This window comes from Micromesistius poutassou (genome assembly GCF_964030765.1).
Source record: "Micromesistius poutassou genome assembly, chromosome: 1".
In the NCBI taxonomy this organism is placed as follows: Eukaryota; Metazoa; Chordata; class Actinopteri; order Gadiformes; family Gadidae; genus Micromesistius; species Micromesistius poutassou.
In genome coordinates this window covers 7145636-7170408 of record NC_140271.1, presented here as the reverse complement: position 1 = coordinate 7170408, position 24773 = coordinate 7145636, and the positions used below count along the sequence as shown (strand labels likewise).

Here is a 24773-nt window from a genome sequence, read left to right as displayed (position 1 = left end):
GTTTTGTTTGGCGCTCGTGGACTGGGGGAAATACATGATGTAATGGCTGAAGCGAGAGATGTGACGTCTGATCACCCCACTCGGTTTCACTGCTGGCGATTGGTTGATTTCTCTGGTTCTACAGGAGGAGCTAAAACGTAGAGTCAAGCAAACTTAACTGACAAATAACCCACCCCTATCTGTTTTTGATTGGCTGTTTGAGTCGAATCCGCAATAAACAAGATGCATGTAAAAGTAGAATAATAATTCCATCATTTAATTGTAACTTAATATTGGATAATTATTGAAGTTTGGTAAATTCTGTAATACATTTCTACAAATGGGTTGGCAACATAAATAATCTTAAAAATAATAATAATAAACATATATATATATAAAGATTTCTAGGAACTATTACGAAATACTATATTGTCTTCACCTTGGGTAACTGCATTGAAACAAAAAAATCCCAAGGTTTACCAACGTCAACACAAAAAAGGCGGAGGGGAGTGATTGGCCAGAGGGACTGCCACTCAATGTGTGTCAGGTGGCTAGCCTCATACGCACGTTAGTTTCTCAATAACCACACTGTTAAGTTGGGCTTGTCAAGTTCCGATTCATGGTGGACATGAGTTACTATAAAGATCAATAAAAAAGTTGGAGTTTCCTTTTCGCCTGTTTTAAGTCCACTTTGTTCGTGGCACCCTTGCAGCGACTGTTGGAGTTTGAAATGCTGTGGTTTGTGTTTATGTAGCTAGTGTTTATTTCACGTGTACTTGGAATACATCGAGGTTTTAAAAATGAATAGTTTGGCTTTTGAAGATCCTTCACTGGATAACTTGGATGCAACGCTGTCGCTAAACGACCCAAGCGACATCGACACTGCCCTTCTAAATGACATCGATGGTAAGAATATGTCACTTACGGCTGGCTATATTGTGTACACCACTAGCTCTTATTGTCTTGCTCTTCGTATCCCCAAGTGTACGAGTTCGTTTGTTTACATGGTCAAAAAAATAAATTAACAGTTCAGCATTTGGACTGTTGCTTTCTTTTCCATGGGGTAACTTTTTCGAGCTGTCTGTGCTCATCCCAATTAAGCTAAGGCTAGCTATTTAGCGCCAACACTTTGATTCAGCTGCTGTTAAATACATTAGTACCGCTTGTTGCGTATGTCGCTTTGGTAACATTAGCATTATATGGCATTTTCATGCTCCTGGTATGGCTGTTAGCCAATGCTAGCGAGCAAGGGGCTATATGGCGGTGTCTGCATTGTGAACCCGCCCCCAAGTATCGCCAGAGAAAGAGGTTACCCTGGTTCATTCCTCCTTATCCGGTTCACACCACCCCAGTTGACCGACATAACCAGTGCTTTATACATAGGGGCTTTATGAATGGGATTACTATCAAAATCCCTGGAAGTTTTTGCATATAATTGAACTTACTCAAATTTCAAAACTTGAATAAATAAAGTGGTGTTGCTGTTTTATAGTTAAAGGCTATAATTAACAACGGTATTTGAATTGTATGCATGCAGTTGCTTAGCGTGATTGATTATTAACATTGTAATACGTGTAATATTGTAATAAGTAATATTTGCGTCCGTGTATACATGCACGCAAAAATACACACGCACGCAACCCATCCCATCATGCTTGCAGCACCTGTCAGACTTTCTCCTCCCGTAATGTGACCGAGAGTAACCCGCGTCTACGTGCTCGATAGTAACCCGCAACAGACAAGCGCTCGCTCTCTTCCCTGTCTTGGGGGCTGGCCCGCATAGTGAGTCTCCAAGGCGTGCTGTGATTGGCTAGACGCGATCACCTCATACAAAATATTGGTTTCCAAATCCAGGTTGCCGTGTTTGTCTATGCACGACGCCGTTCTTATTATACATATTCTCTTTAAATGCCGTCCATCTCTTATTTCTAGAGGAATACAGTCATTATTTTGGTTGTAATTGAGTCAAAAACTACAGAAATAAAGATGCTGTGCAGACTAGTGGTTTGGTGATTTCTAATGGCCACACATTTTACAGTGAGGTAAAATCTAAAATGTATTCCATAAAGCATTTGTAAGTAGGTTTTACTGTATGTACACTTTTTCGAGATCAGTTTCATTTTAAATGTCACTATGCAGGCCTTTGCAAAACCTTGGTGCATACACACTTTTACCATGAATATAATGCGTAGTAATAATCCAGTTGTACTAAATTTAGAGCTGGGTGATTTATTTCACAATAATCATGATAACCAATGTTAGAATAAATTGCGTTCAAATTTAAACTGCATCATCCAACGCAAGTTATTTTATATTTCTTTGTTTATTTTATTGTATTGTATATCATATTGACACTGACAGACCCCCTCTCCCCCTTTTAATACCCATTTTACAAAGAATATCAATAAACGTGCATCAACTATTACACTATTCAGTTCAACTTCAACTTTTCAATGGCCTGTTTCAATGGCAAATCAGTGGCTGTTTCTGAAATGCTATACTACATACTACATACTGCATACTGACACAGTATATACTGTGCACTACATACTACTCCCCGCCCTAGTATGCAGTATAGTATGCAAGTATGACAAGTATCATGCAGTGTACTACACAGTCACATGACCAAGAAATTCGGTTATAAATATAAACGGTTGAGCCATTTGTTCTGTTAACAATGAAAAACACACGATTACAAAAACATACGAAAGCTTATCACATCAAAATAAACAACTAATTACAACTAATTATACATTTATACATGTATGTATTTGTATTTGTATTCGCCGCTCGCATTGTCCGCCATTATTTTAAATGTTCAGCGGTGCCGCGTTGCATTATGGGATACAGTATCCGACGTAGTGAGCTCTGGATGTATACTAGAATTTTTTGACCGATTAGTACATCATCCGGGTAACTGTCGCATACTGCAAAAAAACATTTTTCGCGTACTGCATACTACTTACTACTTTTACGTCACGATCAGTATACGAGCAGTATGTAGTATGCCATTTCAGAAACGGCCAGTGTCTCAGCCAGTTGCCATATAAGAATCCAGCTTGTGATAAAGTTATGGACCTTTGGCCAATGATTATGGCATTATGGCTATTTTCTTGTGGTCATTGTCTGAGGTGAGTGCCCCATCAGTTTCTTAAAAATGTTTACATTAACACATTAATAGATTAGGTAGTTTGATGGTGTCTCTAATAATGTGATAATGTGCTGTACATTTTCCTTACTGGGTGAATCAAAGACATGTTGTGTTGTATCTCTTCCCTTAGACATGCTGCAGCTTATCAACAACCAGGACATGGAGTTCCCTGGGTTGTTCGACACCCCTCCCTACTCTGGTCCTCCCGACATACAGGACCTCCCTCTCCTCACCCCGTCTGTGGCTCTAGCACCACCTCCTCCGACCACTACCACCGCCACCCTCCCGCTCTCCTGCTCTCCCTCCTCCTCCTCGTCTTCTACGTCGTCCTCCATCCTGAGCAGCAGCCCACACCTGGACGCCCTGCTGGGGCCTCCCATCACCCGTAGCACCTCCAGTCCCGACAAGGCCTTCCAGCCCCACACCTTCCAGCAGTCTCCGCTAGCCCAGGTGACCAGCTCCAGCTCCAGCCACAGGCAGCAGCAGCAGCAGCAGCCGTCGCTGCCCACCTCCCCGCAGCAGGCTCAGGGGCACATGCAGCCCAAAGTGGAGCAGCCCCAACCCATTTTAAGTCCTGTGGCGGTGTCGCTTTCTTTGCCGATTGGCACTCCGAAACAGAGCCCATCGTTGAGCTTAACGCCCCAAGCCCCGTTTAATTCTCCAACATCCCAGCAGAAGCAGTCCCCGTCCCAGGTGCAGCCTCAAATACAGGCCCAGGCTCTGTCCCCTCAGGCCCGAATCTCCTACAGCAACCAGAACGGCTATATAAGTAAGGCTTTTTTTCCCACATGTCAAATAAAATGTTCTTTCTTTTGGTATCTGGGATATTCAATGTGGAGCTACATTCCTTTCTTATTTTTTAATCATGTATTAAAAGGCCCTTTACATGTTTCATTATAATGTATTTGTAATGGGATTTTTTTTTAATGTTTAGCTAAAACACACAAGTTGCAACTGTAACCTGCAACCTCAAACACCATCTAAGTCAACACAAGTATGACCTCAAAGGCCTGGCTTAGTTCTAATCTGGTCTAGACTCTTTATCCCAGATAGCCAGATAAGGCCTTAGGGCCACAGAGATGTCCAAATATGTAATCGACCCACATGCTTAAAAACATTGGCCTTATTATTAGTGACCATAAATACATATACGTCACTACTCTGGTGGAATGCTAGAACTTGCATTTATGAACAGTGAGTTCAACCACGTCGGTTTTGAAGGTTAGTGTTACACATTAACTAGCCTTGCCTGCAGATTGACTACAAACTTAGCACTGATATGAGATGAATAGCTGACCAAGTAAACACTGTTGTCTGTATATGACCCATGCTTTTACCATTATTACCATGCTGTGGGAATATATGGCATTCATATTGGAATGGTCCAGCTACTTAAGAGGACTACTAATAATTTGTCATCCAAATATAGAAAAAAATGCTTTAAAAATGCCCCTTGTATAAAGTATTATTCACTCTTCTTTTTTGTTGTAATTCTGGGAAAAATGGCTAGAACGCAGGTCATGTCCATATAATTGTACTTCTTACTTATAAATTAATAAATGCTGCTTATTGTTATGGCTTGTTCCTACGCATTTTCTTATTGCACATTATGGTTCTTATTCTTATTCAGCGGTGACTCAGGCGGGGGTCAGCCAGTCGGTGCAGACCCCGTCATCCTCAAATGCCACGGTCCAACCTATGACCATCCAGACATCCATCCACGGGCTGACCACCACCTCCTCTCTCCTGAGCACCTCGGGGAGCACCACGGTCCAGGCCATTGCACCCCATGTACAGCAGGTCCCTGTGAGTGTGAGTCTTTGTGTTTGTGTGTGTATTTTTTGGGGAACAGCTTAAACTGTTTTGCACTATTGCACCATAAATGTCACTATGGATTGATATTGGCACAACAATATACAGAATATTTCAGTATTTTTACATGATGGTTAAGTATATTTGCCCAATGTTTTGCCCAAGTACAACATCATTTTACAGCAAAGACTGCAAAAAATATGGACGTAGCCTTAGATTTCCTGTTATGGTCACTGCCATTGCTTGTGAGGCATAATCCCTCCCCCTACATGCTTATTGACGACATAATTAAAATACAAGCATCTGCTCAAGGACTAAATGGTGAATTGATATGCATGATCCTGACCCCAGGTGCTGTTGCAGCCCCAGTTCATCAAGGCAGAGTCTCTGCTGCTGACCACACTGAAGCATGACCCCTGCATCGTCACCACCGTGTCCTCACCCACCTCCCTGGGCACCACTTCCGCCACTGTGCAGAGCACCTCGCTCCAGGTCAGACCAGCACATCATACCACACCGCACCGTACAGTGCTGGCCTGCTCATCTAGTTGAGTCCCTGTGTGTTCCATTCAACCAAGCAGACACTTTGATCAAAAACTAAATGAGATACAGGGGATCAAGCTTGGTTCCTGTTTTGGGCTCCAACAGCAATAGGAGTATAATAATAATAATCACATAGACATGCAATGGGAACAATTTAGCCTGCATATAAACTAGGCACAAAAAGCAAGGAAATTTGTGTTTGGTAGATTATTTGGTTGTTGTAACAATGCTTTTTGGCTATAAATCGTATACCGTTGGAAAGCCTGAAGCTTCCCCTTTTAAATGGTACCACATGTGTAAGGAACATGCATTTGTAGGATGAGCAGCAGAGCTGAGTATGTAGGTTGTATCCAAGAAAAATGTGCCAAATCTTGTCTGCCTGCCAATGTTTGGTGGATTGAAGTTTGAAGAAAAAAGACATTGGCAATTTAACAATTTATTAATTTAAGAAATGGGAGCCTCAGTAGTGTGTGGAATAACCATAAACAGCCACAGCAGCCTGGCACCTCCTCCTCATGCTGGTCACCAGCCTGGTCACACGCTGCTGTGGGATGGCATCCCATTCTTCAACGAGCATTTGTCGCAAGTCAGGCAACCTGGTTGTGTTGGTCACTCTGGCACGAACAGCACGCCCAAGCTGATCCCACAACTGTTCAATGGGGTTGAGGTCAGGACTGTAGGCAGGCCATTCCATCCTCTCCACTCCCAAATTCTGGCGGTAGTCTCTGATAAATCCCACTCTGTGGGGGCGAGCGTTGTTGGAGGATAGAGTTTCGGTCCCAGACTGTGGAGATATGGGATTGCCACTGGTTGCAGAATCTCATCTCGCTATCTCTCTGCATTGAGATTGCCTCCAATGATGACAAGCCTTGTTTTTCCAGTGAGGTAGATGCCGCCCCACACCATCACCCTCACCGCCTCCACCAAAAGATGTTACTCTATCGGTGCAGCAATCAGCATTCTGTTCTCCGCATCTTCTCCACTCATTGACCCTACGAAACAAAAGCTGTAGGAGAATCTCAACTCATCATTGAACAAAACGTTCCTCCACATGTTCAGGTTCCAGTGCACTGCACGTGTTGCCGACACTAGTGCAAACAGGCCTTGCGGTGAAGGGCAGATGGCAGATTTGAAGATTTGGCACATTTTTCTTCGGCGCAACCTACATACTCAGCTCAACCTACATACTCAGCTCTGCTGCTCATCCCACAAATGCATGTTTCTTACACTTGTGGTACCATTTAAAAGGGGAGGCTTCAGGCTTTCCAACGGTATAAGATTTATTGCCAAGAAGCATTGTTACAACAACAAAAAAATCGACCAAACACAAATGCCCTTACTTTTTGTGCCTAGTTTATTACGGTGCCTTTAGTCTAAAATGTTGTGTTTTTTCCCAATGTAATACGCATTGAATCCTAAATTAGAAGCAGCCCGTAACAGCAGTCATTCCTGTTGCATTAAGAATATTCGATTTAACTATGATTTTTTTTTTTTTTTTTTTTTGATCATATGAGACAGAAAGGCTGACCTGAAACTTATTGTACTTTCCCCATCTCCTATGGCCCCACTGTTTCTTTCCCCCGGCAGGCCCTGATGAGTGGGGGAACCATTCTGACTACGATGCCCATCATGATGGACGGCGAGAAGCTGCCCATAAACCGCATCACCATCAACAGCAAGCCCATGGGCCTGCCGCACAAGGGGGAGAAGCGCACGGCGCACAATGCCATCGAGAAGCGCTACCGCTCCTCCATCAATGACAAGATCCTGGAGCTGAAGGACCTGGTGGCCGGAACTGAGGCCAAGGTACGGTTGTTTGACTTGACTCGATCAGACAGACATTGGATGTTTCTGGTGTTGTACACCGTGGGGAACCACTTTGACAGTTTGAACTCTTTCTGACTGATTTGTGTACTTTTTACCCATTCCAATGCAGCTCAACAAGTCTGCTGTACTCAAAAAAGCGATAGATTATATCCGCTACATACAGTCAACTAACCAGAAGCTCAAACAGGAAAACATTTCTCTCAAAATGGCTGCCCAGAAAAACAGTGAGTCTAAACCTTACTTCCTTGTAATTTCTTCACCTTTTTGTGATGGCTGCAAATTATCCTTATTGATATATCTTCTTTTACAAATCATTCAACTGGTGTTAATCAAACAAAACAGTTCTTTTAAATCATTTCTCCATTCCTTCAGAGTCTCTTAAAGACATTGTTGCAATGGAAGTGGACGGCCCAGAGGTGAAGAGCGAACTGCCCACCCCTCCAGCCTCAGACGTGGGGTCTCCCACCTCCTTCTCCCATTGTAGCAGCGATTCTGAACCTGACAGCCCTATGGGGGAGGACACCAAGGTACATCACCCTTTACACAACAAAGGTCTCTGAACGTAAAAGGGTGCAGTGTTGTCTCATCAGTTGTGGGGCTTAGTTGACTCACGATTTGTGTATATCATCATCAATTTGTTATAGAGGGTCTCATGACAGTTTTGATTTTATAGCGACCACGCTACCCCATTGTTCTAGTACTGAAACAACTAGTTGGTAACAAATAAATAGATACACTTTTATTATCATAACATTTTTTATATTTTTACTCATTCACTAAATAAAGATGCCAAACGTGTTCTACTCAAGGCTTCAGAATTGTTACCATCTCTCTCATTTTGAAATACCTTCATTATACACATTTTATTTAAAACATGACCTTGTCTATGGTATACTAAACAATCGATTTAAATCACAATTAATTAATTTGTCAATGAGTAATTAGAAAAACATAGATTGCACCCCTGGTCTGTCGTAACCATATCTACCTCTCTCCTCTCTCTCTTCAGCCACTCAACGGTGCACTGGATGCCTCTTCTGCGGGGGTCGGGGGCATGCTGGACCGCTCGCGCATGGCTCTGTGCGCCTTCACCTTCCTCTTCCTCTCTCTCAACCCCCTGGCAGCGTTGCTCTGTGGCTCGACCGGAGCTGGTGTCGGGGACAACGGGGGTGGCTTGCCCCACAGCACAGGGAGGAACATGCTTGGGCTGACAGGTAGGCTACCGACACCTAGGAAGAAACCAGAGAGAGGTTGTAGTGCTGCATTAATGTTCAGACCTAACAACATTTTACATGGCAACCACTGATAGAGTGGATACTATTAATTAAGTGGGAAGAAAGGGTAAACTAAAATCCATCCCCCAACCCCACAAAAAAAACACATTCTAGATGCAAAGCAATGCTGTGGTATTACTTGTTTAGCACTCCCAGTGGCCTATTGAATGTCCCGCTGTTAAACAAACATAATTTTCCGGACAAGAAGATTTAACTATTTAAAGACAACGTTGACTAAATGTCTTTCAATCCAAGTCAATCCAATTTTAACGTGTGTGTGTGTGTGTGTGTGTGTGTGTGTGTGTGTGTGTGTGTGTGTGTGTGTGTGTGTGTGTGTGTGTGTGTGTGTGTGTGTGTGTGTGTGTGTGTGTGTGTGTGTGTGTGTGACAATAAGGAGAACCAGTTGATGGCACATGACTTTATTAAAGTTGCAATGTTTGTTTTGCTCCCTAGCGGCCTCTTGGGGTGTGATGGACTGGATGTTGCCAACGCTGCTGGTGTGGTTGTTAAACGGTGTTCTAGTGGCGGTTGTCCTGGTCAGACTGCTGGTGTATGGTGAGCCCGTCACCAGACCCCACTCTGGCTCCTCCGTCCTGTTCTGGAGACACCGCAAGCAAGCCGATCTGGACCTGGCTCGGGTGAGGCTCATTTCTTAAAATGTATTTTAGTGTAAATGGAGGGTAAATGGTTACATTCAAGCTGTAGTAAAAGCTAGCCAGTCATTGATAAATTGGCCGATTTTATAAACATTTGAAGAATGCTTTGGTCACTTGGAAATGGTGGAATTGACTGTAACTGATAACTGACAAATCCATTAAATCCATTAAAATGGATCAATTATCAAGATTATATATATATATATATATATATATATATATATAATCTTGATAATTGATCCATTTTAATGGATTTAATGGATTTGTCAGTTACACATGAAAACATCAAAGTAGGCCTACTGCCTGACAGTCATCATGACATTACAAGTTCAATCCCTTGGTTTCCTATTCTGTATCATTTGCCCCCTTTGAAATCTACCCTTGAACTCTGGGTTCAAGGGTAGACTTCAGGCAGTGGTTCAAAAATTTAATATGAATAAACACCAGCTTCATAACCTGATATTCCTCTCTGTAATCCTCTGGTCTCTTTCTCTCCTTCCATCTCCAGGGCGACTTCGCCCAGGCCAGTCAGAACCTGTGGACCTGCCTGAAGGCACTGGGCCGCCCCCTGCCCACCTCCCAGCTTGACCTAGCCTGTGCGTCCCTGTGGGCCCTGCTCCGCCTCTGCCTCCAGCGCATCTGGGTGGGCCGGTGGTTGGCTGCCAAGGCTGGGGGCCTGCGCTCCGACCGCCCCCTGCAGGAGGACGCACGCAAGAGCAGCCGGGACGCCGCGCTGGTATACCACCGCCTCCACCAGCTGCATATGACTGGTATGCTCGCCTTGCCATGGAGAAAACCGTTTCCCCTCCCTGATCTCTGCCTTGGTCTTGGTGGTGGGGAGCACATGGCTAGACTAAGGCCGACGTTGTTTCATAGTGCTGTGGTTGGAATACCAATGCCTCCAATCCATCCTTTCATTGATTGTTGATGTCGGCCTGTAATTAGCCAATTTGGTTCATTGTATTGTAGATGACCTCATAATGTTGTGCATGGCTGATGACGATGTAACCGTAATGACCGTTTTGGAGTCATAGGCAGAAGGCAGTCCTCCTTTTAGATAAAACTTTAGATTGATAGTTATTTCAATCTCATGTGGACCAGATCATAAACTGCTGAAATTGTCTGTGGACTAGTGTTTTTAAATGGTGTGTGTGTTTGTGTGTGTGTGTGTCTATCTGTGTGTGCAGGCAAGCTGAACGGCAGTCACCTGTCAGCCGTCCACAAGGCCCTGAGTGCGGTGAACCTGGCGGAATGCGCCGGGTCCTGCCTGCCCGTGGTGACCCTGGCTGAGGTCTATGTCTCTGCAGCCCTGAGGGTCAAAGCCTCCTTGCCCCGGTTCCTCCACTTCACCTCGGTAGGTCCCCTCCTAGGCCCCGGGTCCGCTCACAGTCCAACACTTGCACATCTGGCTTAACATGGATTTACCATGTGTGTAGCACGGTGACACATCATTCTAAATTCTCAGGTCATTCTAAACGGTGTTGCTTTACTTCTGAATTGGCAAAGGGAAGGTTTACTGATATGGCTGGGTTCAAATAATCGATTTTCTCTGATTTTCTGATAAAAATAAATTTTCATTTGAATGTTCCGATATCAATTCATAAAATGCCATCATCAATCTTTTAATCAGAAGTGCGTTAACACCAAAAAACGAAGGGGCGGTGGGAATACATACAAAGTCAATGCAAAAACCCAAATTGATTAATGGTGCGGCGCGGACGACGGATTCTGCGTAATTCTACTGTTCTACTACTGCTTTGTTGTGACAGCCCATCAGCGTTCAATCCATAAAGTCTAGATTGAACCGCAACATGGAGGAGAAAGTGATTGTTGCCATTTGCGGAATCGTAGAGCTCTATAATATCTATATAATATAATATATAATATCACGGCCAAAAGCTGTGTGCGCCGCTGGATGATATTATGAACCCATAAATGATGGCGTTGGGTTCTCCAATGTCTGGTACATCCACAACAAGTAAAGTTTTGCACACACACAACATTTATGCTCACAAGCGGCTCTCATCTATTTATTTACACAGGCTGCCTGTTAACAATATTAGGTAGTTTATACACTGAAGTTACCAATGCATGGTTCACATATGGGATTTGTTATTAACCTATTCAAGGTTCTCTCTCTGTCCCAGGGTGCTGCTCAGATGTGTTCAGATTTTGTCATGTCCTTTCATTACATTCCTTGTTAAACTACTTACTTGACGTCTGTACAGATACAAAACAGTCATTATACAGGTTAGATGGTTCCTTGTACAATTTACACCATTAGTTCTATGAGAATCAATTTCATATCCAAGTAAAATTGGTATTGCAACTGAATTATCCCTAAACAAATCGATATTGAATCAAATCGGAAATTGATTCGCATCTCAACCTTGTGAATCTGAATCAAATCGCTTCGAGAAATCAGTGGCGATACCCAGCCGTAGTTACTGATATTTTACACTCTTGATACTTTGGCATTCAACACTCTTTTTATGTTCTACAGATAAATATCCTAAAATGACATGAAGTGAAACATGAACAACTCTGATCATCCACATTCCTGTCGTCCTCCATCCTTAGCGTGTGTTCCTGAGCAGTGCACGGCAGGCGTGTCTGTCGGCCAGTGGCAGCGTGCCCCCCGCCATGCAGTGGCTCTGTCATCCACTGGGACACCGCTTCTTTGTGGATGGGGACTGGGCCGTGCGCAGCACCCCCAAGGAGAGCATCTACAGCCAGGCCGGCAACACCGGTCAGTGGGCATGTGATGGGCACACACACATTGACACACACATGCACATACACACACGACCGAGAGATATACTTTGGGTATAAAACTAGCTGGTTAATTGAGGTGGAAATGCATGCATTAATGGATGTTCAGTGAAAATATTGTCAGTATTGCATTTATTCAGACTTGAATAAATGAAATTACTAATGCCGCTTTTCCACCGACAGTATCAGCTCGACTCGACTCAACTCGCCTCGACTTGACTCGGTTCCAGGCGCGTTTCCATCTAAAAAGTACCTCTTCAATGTGGGCGGGTCGTCATTAGGTTTTAATCACGGGAGACGCGATTCCCGGGAAATCTGAATCTGATCAAGACTATTTCCTGATTCCCGGGAAAGGTTATGATGGAAAATAAAATAAAATAAAAAGCGCAATGACTGCGCGTCTATTGTTGTCATACGGTAACGTTGATGGAGGCGAAACTCGAGCCCTAGGAAAGGAACGACACTAAAACGAAACAGCGAAACGCTGATCCTCCGGAGCCGGTCCGTGGACTCCAGCCACGCCGGACACACACAACCACGCCGGACACACACAACCACGTGCAGCCTAACTCTAGCCCCAGGAAAGGAGCGACACACACGGCAAAACGCTGATCAGTGTCCCCCTCGGGAGCAGGTTCACAACTCAAGCCGGACACAACTTAACTTTGAGTGATTATTCCCATTTACAGCCGCTGGCCAATCAGTTGCCAGCAGCCTGTTTACGTCACACAAAAGTACCTACTCCGCTCGCTTGGAACCTCGACGGAGGTAGTACTAAAAAAAAGTACCCGGTACTAGGTACCAGGTACTTTTTTTGCCAATGGAAATGCAAAAAAGGCGAGTCGAGTCGAGCTGGTACTGGCGGTGGAAAAGCGGCATAACAATGTAAATTTGTTACAAATGTGAATATATTAAAGATCCCATGACATGCTACTTTTTCGATGCTTTTATATAGGTCTTAGTGGTCCCCTAATACTGCATCTGAAGTCTCTTTCCCCAAATTCAGCCTTGGTGCAGAATTACAGCCACTATGAGCCAGTCCCACAATGAGCTTTCCACAAACGTGCCAGTTCTGTGTCTGTAGCTTTCAGTGTTGGGGAGTGACGGAATACATGTACCGGCGTTATGTATTCAGAATACAAATTATAAGTAACTGTAATCCGTTACAGTTACAATTTAAGTAGTTGGAATTTAGAATACAGTTACATTGTTGAAATCAATGGATTACATGATGATACTTCTCTGTTTCACGAGTTTATTCACTCTCTTGCTTACACACCAACAGTGTTTAGTGCGCACTAAACGAGTTTGGTACCTTGGTTCGGTACATTTGCGTTGGTGTGAATGCAACCACGAACCACCTCACTTTGGTGCGCACCAAATCAGCCGGCCGAGACCTCCTTGAAGAGGTGGTCTCGGTTTGCTTTCAAACAAACCCTGGTGCAGTTTGCTTGAGATGTGAAAGCGAACGCACCTCGGTCCAATCCGGTTCTAAAAAGCATACACCTCTTTGGACGTAACAGGCCCACGCTCAGCCGCGCGCATTATGGGAATTATTGTTTGATTAGTGGTAACTCCAATATTAACAGCACATTGTCGGACCGTCGGGTGAAAATGAGTCGTGGCTCGTGGATATTTGGACAGACGCCCACATGAAACGTATGCTGGAAAACACACATAAAAATGCTGATGCATTTAACCCATTCCGCATCAGGATGAGGGAGAAGGAGTTCGACCGGTCCGCAGATCAGTGTATATCATGCTGGATATCCATGAGTGTTTACTTTCACCGGCGCTTTCCCCCCCCTTTTTTTTTTTTAATTTAATGGTTTACCCCGCCCCAAACCTTTTTGTCCAATGATTGATCTTTGCACACATGTGGGTTTGTTGTCAAAGTGGAGGGTGGGGGTGTGGCCCTGAGCAGCTTGCGACCACCATGCACTAGTGTTTACATTGGATGTATCGCAATGGCTCGGATTCATTATATCATCCGGAGGCGCACACAGCTTTTGGCCGTGTTCTGTACGATATTCTAGAACACTGCGGAAGCTCTGGCGAGAGTCCTGGAGCTCTAACTAATATAATATAATATAATATATAGATATCTATATATTATAATATATAATATCACAGCCAAAAACTGTGTATGCCTCCGGATGATATTATGAATCTTAAACGACTGTGTTGGGTTCTCCGACGTCTCTGGTACTTCCTCTTCCACATCAATCTGAAGTCCAGACTGAACAGCATGGAGGAGAAAGGGATTGTTGCCGTTTGCGGACTCCTGGACTCCACCGCCGGTGCCCCGGCGGGAGACAATCCCTTTCTCCTCCATGTTGTGGTTCAGTCTGGACTTCAGGGAGTCAAAGTCAAAGTTCCAGGGCTTGCTTTACACCTATCACCATTTCTAGCCATTGGGGTAACAGGCAGGCTAGGGGAACTCATATTAATGTTAGAAAACCTCATAAAGTGAAATTTTCTTAAACCTTTAACCACTGACAATGTAACTGTATAAGAAATGTGAGCCAAAACATAAAAATCTATTACAAATGAGAATAAATTAAATTACTGAAAATTAAAATATTTTACGAAGGTACATCATGGTAATATAACTAATTCACCATAGTATGATCTCAATTTATCTCTTTGGAATTATAATCTCTTTCTGTTCTAACTGTGAACTGTGGATACAGTGGACCCCCTGGCGCAGGTAACCCAGGCCTTTCGGGAGCATCTGCTGGAGAAAGCTCTGTACTGCGTGGCCCAGCCCCATGGGGAGAAAAACCAGATCCAGGGAGAGGGGTAGGACACACACACACACACACACACACACACACACACACACACACACACACACACACACACACACACACACACACACACACACACACACACACACACACACACACACACACACACACACACACACACACACACACACACACACACACACACACTAGCTCTCCTAGCACACAGTCCTATTCCCTGTTTATAATGGCACCCATACATTATAATATAAAATGTAATGTATTACAATAGTGTGTGTGTGTTTTTTTAGGGAATATGCTGATGCATTGGAGTATCTTCAGCTGTTGACCAGTGCCTCAGATGCAGCAGGTGCCACCACCCAGTCCTTCGCCATTGGCTCCAACATGGCCACTGTCACCGGTAAGTACTCAGGGGTGTGGAGGGGGGGGGGGGGGGGGGGACACTAGATGTAGGCTTCTCCCTCAAGACTTAAGAGATCACTGACTCTGCAACGTACCCACATCTGTTGACTCCCTCATCATTAGTTGAGTTAGCTTCTAGATGTCATCAACACCTTCAAAGTACTGGCACTGTCCTGTGGGCACTCCTTTTTAGGGTTACTTTTGTTTTAACTTTGGTTTAGGAAGATAGTTTTGTTTGGTAATTAAGCACTCCAAAATTTGCGTTTGGAAACAAGCATATTTCTGCAGGTTTCTTCTAATTCCAGAGGACAACCGTGAACTTAGATTTTGAGCTTTTTTTATTTTCAAATCTGATGGGTAATAGTAATGTGAGCTAAAAGCTGAAGCTAGCTTGGTCAACTGCAGTGGTTTAAAGGTGTGAGTGTGATAAGCCATTACCAGCCATCTCAAAATCTGCCCTGCCCTGTGACATAGTGACCTCTTTGCTACTCTCAGTCCCTTTTTTTAATATGTAGCAGCAGTCTTATTTTCCCGAAATGATTGTGTGGGCTGGGGCTTATTTTCTTGCATCACCAACCTCCCGATGCCCTGCCCCTTCCCCCTACATGAGTCAGCTGGCTTCCTAGATGTGATCACAGAATATCAAGGAGGGGCGAGGTGAAGTAAGGTCAGTTTCCTAAGATGATTGAGTAACTTGATCACAGCTGGGACGACAGTTGCCCTGTATCACCCCGCCATTCTACCTTGTCCCATTAGGGCTGGTCCTCCGGCCTAGCTCTGTTAGGGGAGAGGGAGGAGTTGAGGAAGAGTCCAGCAGATTGCTGACATCCATCTTCAGTGCTGTCAATTTGGTATAGCGAGAGCGAGAGAGACTAGTCAAATGGAGGTACCCGCTCATGTTCAGGAGTCCTCAAAATGGCTGTGTTCCCGTAGCATTTTGTGACAATGATTGATGATTTGGAGTGCATGACACACACACAGACAGCCAGACAGACAGACAGACAGACAGACAGACACAAGTGTGAGACTGATGACTTATTGCCCCCTGGCTTCCTCCTCCTCTCCCTCCAGGCTGTGATCCACACTCCAAGTGGTGGTCCTCGGTTGCCGTGGTGATCATCAACTGGCTCCAAGGTGACGATGCGGCAGCAGAGCGGCTGTATCCAGCTGTGGAGCACCTGCCCCGCAGTCTCCAGACCGCGGAGTAAGTAGGAGGACCCCGAACATGTGGAAGGGCTACTGAAAACCAGGCTGAAAACTGCCACGACGAAATAGCAGTGGTCATAAATTCTTGTTAAATTGATAGACTTACACAGGCACTCAAACACAAAACATAAAAACATGTGTTTTTGTGTGTCCATGCAATAGCACAGATGGAGCTGACGCTGAGACTCGCACACAGACACAGATTTTGATGTCACCACTCAAACCTCTCTCTCTCTTTCTTTCTTTATTTCTTTCTCTCTTTTTCTCTTCCCCCCCCCCTTGTGTGTGCTCTTGCCCCCCGATCTTGCCCCCCGATCAGGAGTCTGTTGCCCAAGGCATCTCTGAACACGTTCAGGGCGGTGCGTGCGCTGCTGTCAAGGCCAGAGAACTGTCTGCTGAGTCTGAGCCACGCCGACAAGGCCAGCACCCTGCTACGGGACAGCCTTAACCTGGGACCCCACTGCCACAGCTCCAGCCTCGACAAGGTACGTACCACACACACACACACACACTAGCATATGCGGCAGCTGCGCGTGTCGGTAAAAGCCAATAGGTCTGTTTGGATTATTCCTGTAGGGGGAATTCTGTTGACAGATTTCTGCATTACAGTGACACTAAAACACGAAAATAAAAGATGAATGCTCATACACAAGCCGGCTTATCCATTAAATCAAATGCAAACGCGAGTGATGTGTGCAAGTTGCAACAAACTGTTGGACATTACCATACCCATTGCAGACAACAAGTCATTCATGAGCATAAAAAATAGGTCACCTTTGTATGATAACCCTAACCCTTTTTTTACGTTTGTGTGTTTGCACGGACGGGGCTGTGGTGCATTGTAGTTGCATTGCATGTGTTACCGCCGAGTGCAATGTGTCTGCAGTGCAACACAGAACCAGGCCACTCGCAACCTCAACACCTAAACGTTGCTTGGCAATGGTCATCAAACAACGTTAAAGTACCCCGAGTGTGTGGGAAGACAACGTGGCCCAACGTATTCTTTGGGAGACGATGGGAGGAGTTTATGCAGGGCTGCTTCCACACCGTTCCATTGACTGAAAGACAGTAGTCTAGTCTATTGCTCTTATGCTCTAGTTAGTCCTGCCTGCCTGGCTGTTCCACTTTCAGACTCCCCCATCCATGTAGGACTGCAAAGACTTTGTTTCTATTTCCTTTTATGAATTCCTTTTATGGTTACCGAAGGCTCTGTGCCAGCTGACCTGCGGTAATGACATGGGGGAGTTGAAAAACATCCTTTGCTTCCTGAGCTGTATTTTCTGTCGGTTTTGTTGAAACTTTTGCCAGTATAGAATAGTGCCGAATTGTTACCCTGCGGTTCACCCAATAGCATTTTCAATGCTATTGGTTCATTACTTTTTTTGCTCACTTTTTTTTAAAGCTGTTGCCTTTGGTCGCCTTACCTTAAACCTGCTGTCCTCTCCAGGTAGTGCAGCTGCTGCTGTGCGACCTCCTTCTGGTCATCCGCACCAACGTGTGGCACCTGCAGCAGGGCATCAACGGGTCTGTTGTCGTCACCGGCAACAACACAACCACCACGCCCATGGCCACTGCCTCCCCGCCCCCCACCGGTGCCGTCCACCAGGCGTCGCCCCCAGAACTCCACGGCTTCCAGCAGGACCTCAGCTCCCTGCGCAAGCTGGCCCACAGCTTCAGGCCCGCCATGAGACGGGTAGGTCACAGAAGGGCAGGATTATGTTGTGTTGATGTGTTGGTACCGTCACGTTGTTGTCAATCATGTCATCACAAAGAGGAGAATTGTGTGTGTCAACATGCATCCGTGAATGTATTACTGCTCAGGTCATGGTGTGTGTGTGTGTGTGTGTGTGTGTGTGCGTGAGTGGGATCCCGATGACTAGATTTTGAATTCACGATATTTACAATTACATTGGCTTGATGTAGAGTGGAGGTGCTCTAGGGTTTGGACATTTTGATTGTTCTGTGGTTCTGGCGAAGCTCTGGTTACCGTCTTGCTCACCTTCCCATTAGCGGTGGCGACATGTGATGGCGGAAGTGTCCACATGTGAAGGGGGCGCTTAGTGTTAGCTGAAGGGTGCTAATGATGTCTTTCTTACCCTGGCTCCCCCAGCCCTGTGAACATCCTGTGAGTCATCCTTGAACTCTCTCTCTCTCTCTCTCTTCCCCTCTCTCTCTCTTGCTCCCATTGCTTCTCTCATCCTGCATCCCCTGCTGTTTCTACTCTCTCTTCCTCTCTCCCTATATCTCTCTTTTTTCATCTGTCTGCCTATCTCTTTTTCTTTTTGTGTCTCTTCTCCCTTTTTGTTTTCCGTCTGTTATCTCTGCCTTTCTCTCTATTATGTTATTCTCTCCATCTCTTTCTGTCTGACTCCCTTGATTTTATTACCCTTGCGTTCTCTCTCGCTCTCTCACTCTTGCTCTCTGTCTCCCTCGCGCTCTCTTCTACCCCCCCAGTTGTTCCTCCACGAGGCGACAGCCAGGTTGATGGCAGGTGCAAGCCCCACCCGTACTCACCAGCTCCTGGACCGCTCTCTAAGACGGAGGACCACCTCTGGAGCCAAGACAGGTGTGTGTGTGTCTGTGTGTACGAGGGGGCAGGGGGTTGGTGCTGCAGCATTCGAATAGACATCTTTATCCTATTGTTTTGGTTTCTTTTGGTTTGGTTGCTCTTTATTTTTTTGTTGATTTTTACTGGATGCCACATTCATCTTATTTGTTTATACCTGTCTTCTTATTTCCTCTCCTTTTTAAAAATAATTTGTTTATCAAAGCACGCATTTTATTTTTGGTCTATTTACCCTAATATCTCCTGTTTCGGCTTTTATAAACTAACCGTGAAATGTCTGAGTCTGTCACTACCTGCTGCACCGCTAACATTTAGTCTTTCTCTCGCCCCCCCACCCCTACAGAGGAGTGTGAGGCACAGCCCGGCCAGCGCGAGCAGGCGGAGGCAGCAGTGCTGGCCTGTCGCTACCTGCCGCCCTCCTTCCTGTCTGCGCCGGGCCAGCGTGTGGGCATGCTGGCGGACGCGGCCCGCACCTTGGAGATGCTGGGGGACAAGCGCACCCTGCACGACTGCCAGCAGATGATCATCAAGCTGGGCAGCGGCACCACTGTCACCTCCAGCTAGAGCAGGAGGGGTCCAGGACTCTGTGGGTGGGCGAGAGAGGGGAGGGAAGAGACCAAGGTGCATGGATACGCAGCAGCACATGCACACACACACACACACTGTATATAATTTTTTTTTTATCAACACATACAAAATGAGTCTTGGACGATTGTCCAAGACTGTACATCAACCGTGATGGACGGTTGCAAACACACACCCGTGTACACACACATGCCGGCATTTTGTTCGTGGAGCGTGTTGAGCCCCATAGAAGTATCCCCCCATCCCACCTCATATCTCCTATCCTGGTTCATCCTATCAGTTCAGATCGGCCCTTTTTTTACTGCCAAAAAAAGTCTTTGGTAGTAAATCAGCCCCTATTCATTTTTGTTATTTTATTTACCTAATTCAATGTGATTGCCGGAATGTAGTTCACACTGTTGAATTTGGTTGGGGTGAATTCCCCAGGGAGTGGTGTTGTTGTACTTACACTACTTGGCCACAGGGAGGTGCCATCGCATCCTTTTGGGACAGGACTTGTCTATTATTGTCGTTTTGTTTTTTTCTCATCTTATTAACTCGAGTATTTGGAAGAAGATGCAACCCTTGAATGGGCACATCACTTGATGATGGTTTGCTTGTTGTGAAATTCCTCGTTGTTCTGAATGCAGGAATGCATTTTTTTGTGTTTGCTCATGGCCCGACCAAAATCCAGACTTTGTACAACTTTGGAGGTTGTATAGATGTAGTCCATTTATCTGCACTAGCCTGGCAAGGCGGATTTTCAAAGACTTATCGATTTTTAATGTTGCTTTATGAGGTTATTTGGTTAGTTTTTCTGTTGGTTAGTTTTTCTGTTGCCCTTTTGTGTGTGTGTGTGTGTGTGTGTGTGTGTGTGTGTGTGTGTGTGTGTGTGTGTGTGTGTGTGTGTGTGTGTGTGTGTGTGTGTGTGTGTGTGTGTGTGTGTGTGTGTGTGTGTTGTTTATTTTTAAACCTATTGGAGAAGTATTTATCTGTACGACTTTTAATCTATCAGTATTTTTAACAGATAAGTTAATGTTTTGTTTTTTTTCCCCCACCCTCTGTTATTTTGTAACAGGTTTTTGTTGTCCGGGCAATACAAAATATCTGTCAGTTGACTATTTGCACTATGGCACAGGGAGTGTGCTACTATGATATAAAGCATTGGCAGTATCCAATCACAGCATCCTGCAAACATCATCTAAACAGTTTTGAAATATTTGCGGTTTTCCAAAGACCTATTGTCTTATCATACGACTCCCCCTTTGGCATTTCCTTGCATAATGCAGTATGAGATTGTTCTTGTTCACTCGTGTCCTGGTTTCAAATGAACTACATTTGATTGTAGACGACTGTAAAATAGCATTTTTAGAATCCTGTTTTGTTGTCCATCAACTGGTAATTTTATTATTACTATGTCATTAATCTGCGAGACTGGAAGATTCTTCATTTTAGATGGGAAGGGTGATCTACTACCTGTTGGACCAACTCATTTTATTCATTCTTCCAGTCTTCTCTTTCTCTGTCTTTCTTTGTTCTCCATGTTAAATGTACATAAATGTTTTTTAACAAATGTTTTTAGTCTGTTTTCTATTATGGAGTTGAATCATCAGCTAATACAATACTTTTTCTTTTCTTTTTTGATAGTTGAATGTAACTATATCAAAGTATTATATCAAGTTGCAGGGTACGGTGGCCCTCAGCTTGCAGCTGAGCTGAGGGCCACCGTCTTGCCTAATGACAAGGTCAGCCACTGAACTCTTAAGGCAGACATCCCAGTTTCTTAAGACACAGTTTTGACCAATAAGAGCCAGCCTGTATGTATGCTATATTGTTTTCTTTTTATATACCTTTTGGCAAAGAAAAAAAAAATAGCCTCTTTATTGACATCTCCTCAAAAAAATGAAAGTTTCTTGGGATAAAAATCTGAGTAGAGGGGTTTTCTCATGGGTATTCTGGGAGAACGTGCCCTTTAGTAAATATTTTGTTTTTGTTCTCTGGTGGTGTGACTCCTCTTAACGTGTTGGCTTCACCCGGTGTATTATTCTGGTTCCCTTGGTGTGGCCGCTGTAGTTTTTTATTTATTTTTCTAGGAGTGACATTCAGTAAAGACAAAGAGCAGACAGGGGGTCTTGGCAGCATTGAAAGGTGCTGGTATATTTCACATTGGCGTTACAAAAAACATTTCCAACAAAGTGATGCTCGTGATTCCAAATCAACAGACATGTAAAGGAAATCAATAAAAACAGCATGCTCCAATCTAAGTGACATTCCCAAAAAAGGTCCTCCTTTTTTTGTTAATGGATTCTTTTAATAACATTTTTATAAGCAATAACATATTCCATTTTATAGAAAATAAACATCTCTAGGAAATACTATACACAATTATATCAGTACATCACATCTTACATTTAAACCGAATCAAATACTTATATACACCATTAAATAATGAGCTTTGTAAAAGAGTTTGGTGTTGAACATTTTTTTTTCTCTCAATGCGCTAACACTTAAATATGTCTCCAGTTGAGATGACTATCCACTGTTACCCTAGACATAGGGAACCGATGAAATGTAGCATGGTGAATGACCGGGGCTACATTTGACAAACAAGACATAATGCAAAAAATCTGACGTGTGTGTGTGTAAACTCTTTCTCTGCTATCACAATATGTTGAATCATTCGATGACGTCATTACAACGATGACTGTTTAACTATGCGTTTGACATGAGACTAAATGACCTGATTTCCGGTTGGACCCTGCTCACATTCAGGTAGCGATAGCACATATCTACTGTACACACGCATTCACAGCGAAATGGGACAATGATACTCATATTCTTATTTTTTTTCCCATATCGTCATATTTTTGTATAATATTGTATAATATCATATTTCTGAATAACACAATGTCCGGTATATACCAATGAAAATGAAGTGACTTTGTATAGTCATTGAATGCACATCAAAATACATCTCCGAACATAAGAGCATTATATTAAAATACTGTCCTTTTTCTCCCCCTCCTTCTTCCTTACTCCTCGATATCAGAATATTTAGAACCTGTAAAGCACGTAATCGTATACAATTACATTTTTTTATTAGTATTTAGTATTTTTTTTGTCGTTCGTTTTTTTTGTTCAACATGTATGAAGATGGAATACATCCAGTGGTTGGCCGCCGTCCAAATTGGGGAAGCTCACTTTTGTCAGCCTCGTGAACAAAATGCACTCCCAAACGTGTGCAGCGACGCATCCATAGAATGACAATTCTAGGATTCTCCCTCACACCCACGTGCCTCTTGGCCCCTCTGACAAGGTAGTCGCAGGGGGGGGGATGCAGCTATCCAATCAGTGTCTGCCAGGTGTCTGAATACGATAGTGACCTCATCCGCAGGCTGAACTAACCCATGCACACCACACACACTTCGCTGTGGATTCGTCTGAGCTCCGTCCACTCGGCCCTTGGCGCCGGGGTCCTTCGTCTCTGAAGCATCGCTTCTCTCTCTCTCTTCCTTCTGTTGAGCGGTGCAGCTGCCACCACTCATGCCTTCCAGCCATCCGGATAAACATTTTTCCCCCAAACTTCCCCTTCCAGTTAGCAAGGAGAGGGAGAGATAGAGAAAGAGAATCTCCCCAGCTCAGAGGATCCTTTCTCTCGTGTTGTTTTTACTTCTACAAGCTCCTGCACTATCCAGCAGTTGGCCCTGGCCCTAGCCTTATTGGCTGAAACACCTTTCAGTCTTTCACACTTGTCTAGCCCGCTGGTCATGTATATAGAGGGTGGGGGGCACATTGGCAGGATGCCTTGTGTTTTAGTTTAGTTTGATATTTTCTGCCTTGGTGCACAGCTCACACTTAGCTGATGTGAGGGAGGTGTGATGGGTGGTGGTCAGTGGTGGTGGTATTTCGCTGGATTCAGTTTAAAGATCCTGGAGACAAAAAAACATACAGGAGGAGGAAAGCTGGTTTAGTTCCACAGATCGATAGTCAAGCACAAAAAACTGCCAAGAAGGGATCAATCCTTCTTTGTGCCATGGCATATGCATAAATATATGCTATATTCTCTACCATATACTATACTGTATGCTTTACGGCTGTATAGTAGTATATATGTGTGTTGGAACCAGTGTGTGTTGTTGGCTGTTGGCATTACAATGGCAAAATAACATGAGCCTGACTTACATAAAATTAATTCCGGAGTCTGGGTTTATACATACATGCACAGGTTGGTGCATTGTATGCATGTGTTTATTCACGTGCACCTTAATATGTGTGTTGTGTTTCTTTTTTTATTTATGTGAATCTTGTTGTATGATGTATGCAAGGTGTGCATGTGTGTCGATTTTCACTGAGCATGCGTTTGTGCCTGCTTAGTATAGTGTGTGGTCAAAGATGTGTGTGTGTGTGTGTGTGTGTGTGTGCAGAGTGCAGACATGAAAGTGTGCTGCAGTATGCAGCAGAGAGGCGATGGATGCAGCCGGCCAGTGAACGGGGCTCCTCTGTGAAAGACACAGCGGGAACGCCTACTAATTGCAACTGGTGTGCTGCGGGAAGAAGGAGGGTCTCTCTCTCTCTCTTTCCTCTCTCTCTCTCTCTCTCTCTCTCGTTGCTCTGTCTCCCACACAAATCTCCCTCTCAATCCCTTTTCTCTCTTGCTCTTCCTCCCTCTCTTTTTACTCTCGCTCGCTCACATTCACTTCCTGCACTAACACCCCCCCCCCCACACACACACACACAAACACATCATCCCACATACACTCCCGTGAATCACAGACACACACACACACACACACACCACACACACACACACACACCACACATTATCGCTATCACTCCCTGCCTAGCATTATTTTTGTATATTTTCTATCAGATTGTCTCTTGCTCCTTGACCACTGTCTTTCTCTCTCTCTCTCTCTTTCTATCTCTCTCGCTCTCACTCTCACTCTCTCCCTCTCCCTCTCTCTCTCGCTTTCTCTGTCTCTCTCTCTCTCTTCTCTGAACTACCCATCTTCCATTCCCTGGACACAGAGTGCTCACTTTGTTCTCTCTCTCTCTCTGTCTCTCTGTGCAGCTCTCTCTTTCTCTGTCTTTCAAGTTCCCCGGCGTCGTCACTCTCTCGTTCTTTTCCCAGGAGTAAATCACCCTTTCTCTTCTTCTCAGTTTCTCCACCTTGTTCGCTTTCTTCTCTCCATCTCTTGCACTCTCTCTCTCCCCTCTCCCTCTCTCTCTGGTGTAACTGCTCTATTTTATGTT

General features: G+C 44.5%; 2 protein-coding genes across 3 annotated transcripts in view; one reads left to right on the top strand and one right to left on the bottom strand.

The window, feature by feature from the left end:
• Positions 1–565: 565 nt before the first annotated feature.
• On the top strand, positions 566–21940 carry srebf1 (sterol regulatory element binding transcription factor 1). Of its 2 annotated transcripts, none has more exons than XM_084488651.1 (19): positions 566–885; positions 3261–3899; positions 4761–4936; positions 5294–5434; positions 7073–7291; positions 7422–7536; positions 7685–7839; positions 8322–8526; positions 9040–9224; positions 9751–10012; positions 10430–10596; positions 11823–11991; positions 14708–14816; positions 15073–15182; positions 16256–16388; positions 16710–16875; positions 17838–18083; positions 18845–18956; positions 19300–21940. In XM_084488651.1, exons 1-19 carry the CDS (start codon positions 780–782, stop codon positions 19518–19520), a joined length of 3636 nt encoding a protein of 1211 aa, XP_084344777.1. In that variant the 5' UTR covers positions 566–779; the 3' UTR covers positions 19521–21940. The 2 variants fall into 2 exon arrangements, with proteins under 2 accessions (XP_084344777.1, XP_084344776.1); XM_084488650.1 differs by having other exon boundaries at positions 4761–4942.
• A 1495-nt stretch (positions 21941–23435) lies between these two features.
• rai1 (retinoic acid induced 1) overlaps positions 23436–24773 on the bottom strand; it is a gene marked incomplete at both ends in the record, with an annotated part of 8836 nt that continues 7498 nt past the window's right edge. The window contains one exon of the mRNA XM_084488530.1: positions 23436–23449. Within this exon, the coding sequence (XP_084344656.1) occupies positions 23436–23449 (14 nt within the window). The remainder of the gene's footprint in view (positions 23450–24773) is intronic.

Coding starts and splice junctions, on each gene's coding strand:
- srebf1 (XM_084488650.1), top strand. CDS start 780: ATGAATAGTTTGGCTTTTGAAGATCCTTCACTGGATAACTTGGATGCA. Junction 7,292..7,421: donor TGGCCGGAACTGAGGCCAAG/GTACGGTTGTTT, acceptor ATTCCAATGCAG/CTCAACAAGTCTGCTGTACT. Junction 9,225..9,750: donor CCGATCTGGACCTGGCTCGG/GTGAGGCTCATT, acceptor TTCCATCTCCAG/GGCGACTTCGCCCAGGCCAG.